Here is a 7,798-nt window from a genome sequence, read left to right on the forward strand (position 1 = left end):
ATTAAGCTCCGTTATAAGATAAAATAGAATCTTAAAAATTGGAAACAAGGTTACCGAAGATGGTTTGAAAAGGAGGTGTGTAAATAAGAATGATAGAAGAAGCACGAAAATGTAAAAAAAAATGTAATTAATTAGCGTAAGGGGTTGTTGTGAAAATATTTAATAAAATACTACTTATCTAAAACAGAGCAAAAATCTCAGTTATATACCCTTTAAAGAAACATTGTGAATGCTATAGGTAGCTTGTTAAATAACAGAAGCGGATGTGTTTTTCATAATTTCGGAGCACACTATGTGATTTTTTTCTATCGAGGGAATTTCATGTAACTACTTTTTCAACTCGTAGAGGTCATCTTCGAAAATAACAAACTTAAAGTGTTTGTTATCTTATTATTTACGTGTGGTGTGGTATGACCACTGATCATGGTAGTCTTTGAATAATACTAATCCGAAATGGATTATTGAGTTTAGTAAGTATCAGCTAGCATCAGGTTGAAGGAGATACTTGGACCTCTCGACCCAACGTCTTGCACCGCAGTGGGAGGGATGGACTCCGTCCGCCTGTTCGTCACTCCTGGTAAAGCTGACCCCCAGATTATCACCTACACCTCATAATTTCTCGCTTTCCTTTTCGAATTTTCTTTCTACTTTCTACTTTTTCCTTCGAAGAACTTTCTCTCCCCCCATTTCACTAAAAATATCCTACACATTATCCCCAAAGGTAATGAAGGGAAGTTATTTTCCTCGTGTCCTCCTGTATGAAGTTAATGTGAAAAAATCCTTGAAAACACATCAGTTCTCAGATTTACATTACTACGTAAACGTATGCAAATAAAATTAAATGACGCCGAAAATATCGTTAAACGAACTCAGATAGACAACAGCCTCTAGGTAACTTCACACACTTGCCTTCAGGGGTGGACCTATAAAATTTTGCGGCGCTACAGAAAGTATATTATGGATACCTACATAGAGTAAGAACACCTCCCGCCCCCCAAGAAATGAAATTACTGCAATTAATGCGTAATCAGCACTAATGTCTTCAAATGTTATGGGTAATTTTCATTAGTTCGCGGCTAAATTTTCATTAGTTCGCGGCTAAATTGAGTACTATTCACTCATTTGGTTACTACATTATAAGATTCTAGATATTGAAAAAAATACAGCACAAATTATTAAGATTTAAAAAAAATTATTTACCCTTTCAAAATATAAACTAAACCTATCTGTCTAGGAAAAAATCTAAAATTAATAAAGCTGTCCGACAGAGGATTGGTATCTGACTTCAAATTTATTTTTAAAATTATTAAGGTGACATTCAACAAAAAACAAATCTTCTTTCAGTCCTAAATGTACAATATTCTTTGGTAAAATTATTATTAAACAAAACTAAATACGAACAAAGAAATGACGTACCAAAGTCATTAGTATATAATTCTGTAAATCTGTTCGTGCTTTATTGTGGTTTAAAATTGCGAGTCAGCATACATCTAAATCTGAACATAATAAAATAGTGACACATGTTCATAATAGAAGACTAATTGCAAAAATTTACAACATGTTACCAAACTAAATAAAATGCTGTGAATTGACTCACAGAAGGAAATGTATGTTAAAAAATGGTTATGTGAAAGAATTTTTTTGTACTAATGTAATTATGTGTATATTTTATGTACTTGGTTAAAATTGTATATGTATTTAAAAAGTAATTGTTAAAAGAACCCGTTGACAAACTGATATCAATCAGTTTAACGGGACTGTAAAAAAAAATATTTTTGAAAGTTAATAAATAAAAAAATTAACCCCTTATTTGCATTATTATTTCAATTTCATTTCATGTTCCCAACAGAGTCACGCGAACTTAATATGTCTTTCACATTTAGTATATATTTTTTAAAAATAATTTATTTTATTTTAATTAATAATTTGAATCATATTAGTAGGCTTACACTGTGTAATTACTTTAAAGTATGCATTGCAAATGAATATTTTTTTTATGATTTAGGGAAAATTTTTAATTTATTTTCACGCGCCTTTTCGGAAATTGCGCCCATGTTTTTTGCACAGTATGCCCGTACAGCAGATCCGGCTCTGTGTGCCGTAATGGCCGTGAATTCAAGAACCAAGCCGGTTTCTTCCTTGAGAGCAAGTTGAAAGAAACTGCATTCTATCTTACACACCAAAACATCACTAGCCACTGGTAATAAATAATAATATTGTTGACATTTTATTTTTGCTGAAAAATTAACATGAAAAACGTTATCTGTGTAAATTTGTGAATGTTAATTATTATTTGTGGTCGGGTGTTATCTTAAATGCCGGTAAAACACAGATTCATGGAATACGTTGAAAATCGATAGTGATATGGCAAAGATGCTGTAAAAAAACGTGTTTAAAAACAGGATTGTAGGATTATTACTTCACAACGGAAAAACCAAAAAAATAATATATATATAATATATGGTTCCATGATAAGTCAACACCAAAGATATTAGAAGAACGAGATATGCTATGTTGGCCGCCGGACCGTAGGCGGAGTACTACCTAATTAGGGTACTTTGAATACTATCGGGACGTGTACGCACAGAAATCTGTTCTATGTATTAGTGCGGATACCTTAGCGTAAGCGAAGGTGTGCAGTAGTATCGGTGAACAAAACCAGCGACACTGGGCAAAACAATTCCACACAGTATGAACTGCTCATAGCACATCTCGTTCTTCTAATATCTTTGGTCAACACAGTGACAATTCAACACACTTTTAAAAAGTAATATAAAGTCATTGGAAACTACGAAATTTTTTTTTAACCTAACCTAACTTACATAACCGAGTAAAAAAGTTTTTGTTTCATCACTTTCCATGACTTTATATAACTTCTTGATGATTTATCCGGTTACCATAATATATAGGGTCTATCCAAAACCTCCATGATTACAAGGCCGGGGCACTCATTCAAAGCAGCCTACTTACTGCTAACTTGTATGAGATTCTGCAAAAAAATTTGATCCATTTTTACTTTTCAAAACATTTTTAAATGATTTGGTTAAATTTAGAAAATTAGTAAAAATACATTTTTTGGAGGTTCCCATACAAGTTAAGAGGATAATTTGATTCAGTGTCCTGGCCTTGTGATCTAAGAGGTTTTGGTCTAACTGGGAGCTAGTCTATTTACTACTTACGAATAATAACGGTGTATGTAAAAAAAATAGGTAGGTATATCTACTTACAAAAATTTTCCAGTACCTAAGTATTATCTAAAATATTGAACACTAAAACTACACACAAAATACCAATAGGATAGACAAATAATATATCTGAAAATCATCAAAAAAATATCAGATTTTGGATCAAAATGTAGCATTAGTTTTTTTTTTAATTTGGAATAGCTTTTCTCACTTTTTATTACATCCGGTAAATCGGTAAATAGCTGTGGGCTTAGTTATTCGTAGTGGTGTTGTGCAGCTTTCGTGTTGCATCTTCCATATATGTATATAGAAGATTTTCTGATTTTTCTGATTTTCTAGGTCCTTACACTTAGTGTTGAGGACAGTACGGATTCATTAAAAACTTTTAAGTTAGCATTTTTTCAAAAAATAATGTTTCATTACGCTACAAAACTATTCTGAGAATATATGTCACCATGGAAGAAAGTGCAAACAAACCGTATATTATTATTTTTTTAAAATTATTATATCGTTTATCTAAAAACCCAACTACTGTATTCTCTCAGTAATACGCCGCTCGATTATTCGACAACTATTATAATCCGCCGTTATTTTTTATTCGTTGAAAGCACAAAATCAAACTCTATAATTCACCTGTGTTCACTATCTAGTTTGCTAGAGCTGATCATTTTGGTGTTTTAGGATATTTGGGTTAGTTCTCTGCAAAGATATGTTCTCTGTGTATTCTAGCAACTGTCGCGTGTGTATCTGTTCGTTTTTTTGTTTGAATGAGTTTTTAAAATGGTGTCTTCTCGCGAGAGAAACATGACACATTAACTTCAAACCCAGAAATCAAAATTCGATCATTGACCAAATATCTGTTTTAATTTTTAGCATATTTTGTATGAATGCATTTTAATCCTCCACTTTCACTATTTCACCAATAGACCGACTTTTGAAGCCGAATCGAAAGCCAAAAACGAAAGCCGAAAGCCGAAACCCAAAGCTGAGAAGCTTACCGCTCTGTCAGATGGTATTAGACAACTTATTTTCTTCGATACGAAAAAGGCCCCCTGAAGAAAATTAATTTTATAGAGAGTAGAAATGAACCTCAAAAATCATCATCAAAAATCAAGGCGTTGGGTGTCAAAAAACACTCCAGAGATGCAATCATAATAATAATTTTATTCCAGAATGTGAGTAGGTTAGTGCAATCCCACACGTCCCATATAGATATACATTTTTTTTTGTATAATAGATATAATAAATTAACAAATAAGGACAACTATGCAGGGTGTGGTCTTGAGTGCGCTTGGGCCCAGCGCTCACTCAGGAGTGGCGCTTGGTGCTGGTAGGCTGCGGTCACCAACGTGTTGGCGGAGGTCATTAGCCGCATCCTGGCTCCAGTGACCCGGTGTCTCATCAGGAAATGCATTTTGAAAATTGAAAATCTTTACTTTGGAAAAGGTAACAGCTTAGCCATAGGAATGATTTTACAGGTAACTGAAAATAAGAATTTTTATCGTTTCCGACCTACATTCAGAGTGATCTGTGATTTAATATTGACGTAATCATCTTCATTTTCAAACTTCCGACTCCCTCAAAAAACTGCAAGATTGTTGTAATGATGTTATCGTAAACAATGCAATATAAACCAAAGTATTAATTAGTGACGAAAGTTGTTGGTGACAATAATTTAACAATCGGTGCGAAATTATGAGTCAAAATAATTATTGAAGAACCGGCTTCCGTAGCTGATATTGCGCAAAAGAGAATTTGAGAGTTGATGCCAAAACCAGATTATCGATAGGAATTGGAAAAGTATAAAATGAAAAAATAATCTATGCGAGACATTTGAAGTTGATGAAAAACACACCGAGATGATAGTCGGCGGCTGGCGTAAACAAATAAACACTTAGTAAACAGGTTAAGCAATCGCTAAACAACTATCTGACCTCAGGAACAAGCGCTCATGATCTTATAATCATGGCATCCTTACGCTGAATAAATACAAAGATGTACTGTTCGATTTTAAGAAATTCCCACATATTTAGAAAAAAACATATTTATCGTTATGTTTTTTACTTATTTTTTGTTTTTAATGGCCGTCGATAATACCTACGTATTTCAGTTGCTATTTTAAATATATCAACCAGGCTTCGTTATTTTCAAGCATGCCAGCACTGTAGCCTTCCCAGAGACACTGGCAAGCTGTAGTTTGACAAACTGTAAATGTGATCTGTCGGTTTGACAATCTGTCATTTTGAAAAAAAGCATGTTTGACATACTGTCAGTTTGACATACTATCATTTAAAAAAAGCCAGTTTGACATACTGTCAGTTTGACGTACCTACTGTCAGTTTGACATAACATCAGCGTGATAATTTGATATTTAAAAACAAACCATTTTGCGTCAGACGGTATCGTTCCGATAAAACCCGTTTCATTTAAAAGAAAAGATGTCTCGTAGAACTTAACAGTTGTACTTTATGTATCGAATGATAATAAATTACAGGCGAATTGAACAAATTGAAAAAAACGGTCTATTCATGTGGAACAATGTTGTCACGATCGAATAATATCTAAACTAAAACATTGCTTTTATAAGATTCAGTCGTCTTCTATTATAAAATATACTTTAAAATAGAAATTGATCAAGAATAAATTATTATTTTCATTAGCTACAACATTTGCACATAACTAAATGCTTGTATAAAATGTGCTTTGGACCAGATTTGGATAATGTTGTTTGACTTTTGGGGTAATAAATAGCCTAGGTACACCTCCTCTTTCTTGAACCAATATATAAGCTTGGATAGCCTTGCAGTCTACATCAACATCATTATACGTCTGCCCCGATGATGGACCCCGCGATGCTTTCCAAAACGTTGGCAAGAAGGAGGGGGGGGACGCAATACGGCTATTTCCAACAAAAGTAAAAGAACAAACATAAAACTATTGACCGTGATAATCTTTAAACAAAGTTTTGTTTAGTTTAAAAATTGTGTTTTTTTTTAATTTGATCCGATATACGAGTACATGATTATAATAAAAAAAACAATTAAGAAAATGTAAAATATGGTATTCCATAGCTTGGGTATTTGGTTCTGATCATTGATGTTTAAATTATATTTAAAGGTGACATGAAGCGAAAAAATATATTCTAAATCTTACCTCCAACTAATCTCCAAACCTTCCAAGGCTTTAACGAAATCTACGAAATCAACGCGCACCGCTTATCGCGTTATAATAGTGGAACACGTTTATTATTGCAATAGCGCCTCTAATTGTATAACTCTACCGTACTGATAGATTTTTTTGACAGATATGTTTTAATTTTTAAATTACTGATGGACCCTAAGGTACTATCTACAAGAAAACATATGTACGAGAAGACAAATAATTCGAGATATGAAAGAGAACCGCTTATGATTTATTTAAAAGTGGCGAGATTTGCAAAATTTTTGTATAAAGTTTTGATAGTTTTTCCGTTATAAATGTTACAATTTTAACATTAATTGGTAAGGAGAACTTAGGGTCCATTTGACCCCATGCGCTTAAGTCCACAAACTCAAGAAATGGATACGAAAATACTATTAAAGATTTTTTTAATGTGATATAAACTTTGTTATTTGAATTTGGGATGTTTTTTGGTGTTATCAACTTTATCGTTACCTGGTATAGAAACTCTAAGCCCCATGGGCTGCAAGGCCTGGAACTCCACATTGGGGACGACGAATTGACAATCAGCAGCTATAAAACTGACAACGACACACACGGCAGCAAATATAAACCCGCACAACGACATTGCGGACACTGCGGCGAACCTACTCGCTCTCAGGAAATGCACAGACTGGTCCGACTGTGGCTAGGCTGAGGCAAAGTCAAATCAACATGAACTGTGTAAGTATAAGTCACTATAATATGTAGTTATCGGTACAGTGGAGCGGAAAATAGCGTAATCATGTTGTTTGATTATTGGTTATTTAAAAAAAATGCGTACACTGTGTTAGCTTGTACTCGTGATTCAATTCAAACATTGCTATTTTTTGTCCTGTTTATTTATAATTTAATTTCATAGAAGCAATAAATTTCCTGCTGCTACTCATGATAATATCAAAGGATTTTGGAGTTTTGGGTCAATTTAAAAGGGTTGTTGGTTGGATGATTCTGTGGTTCTCCAATCCGCAGAATCCAAGGTTGCGTGATTACTCTCGGTGTGCAAAAATGAGAATTTGGATATCTTCAATTTAGTTTTTATTTTAACAAAACTCACGTTACAATAATTTAATGAACAAAACAGATCGCGTACGTTAGAGGAGATTTAGGGCTAAACCGGCGGCTAGACCACTGGAGATAGAATTAATTATTTGTCGCGCGAGGTATCGCGCGCAGGTTCACAGTGATACCAGCCTCACAAGAATGTGGGTAAAAGTAATGTTGTCATTATTTTCGGGAGATGTAAACTCCCTATAATTTACCCTACAGGATTATTGATTTACTTACCAAAGAACAAAGTCAGTGGGAGCCTTCCCGGTTTCGGTAAATCCTGAATCTTCATCAGTCGCGTTGGTTTTTCAGAATTCGCAAAACGATTACTATTTTAATAAATCCTCGGGTATAGTGTGCTGCAC

The 7,798-nt window shown here is 33.8% G+C and overlaps 1 protein-coding gene across 1 annotated transcript in view; it reads right to left on the reverse strand.

The window, feature by feature from the left end:
• LOC149422172 (beta-1,3-glucan-binding protein-like) overlaps window positions 1-7,030 on the reverse strand; it is a 29,772-nt gene extending 22,742 nt beyond the window's left edge. The window contains exon 1 of the mRNA XM_089633131.1: window positions 6,840-7,030. Coding sequence (XP_089489257.1) covers window positions 6,840-6,972 — 133 coding nt within the window. The 5' untranslated portion in view covers window positions 6,973-7,030. The remainder of the gene's footprint in view (window positions 1-6,839) is intronic.
• Window positions 7,031-7,798: the final 768 nt, after the last annotated feature.

The sequence above is a fragment of the Hesperophylax consimilis genome, chromosome 7 (assembly GCF_061612785.1).
Source record: "Hesperophylax consimilis isolate HC1 chromosome 7, BYU_Hcon_1.0, whole genome shotgun sequence".
In the NCBI taxonomy this organism is placed as follows: Eukaryota; Metazoa; Arthropoda; class Insecta; order Trichoptera; family Limnephilidae; genus Hesperophylax; species Hesperophylax consimilis.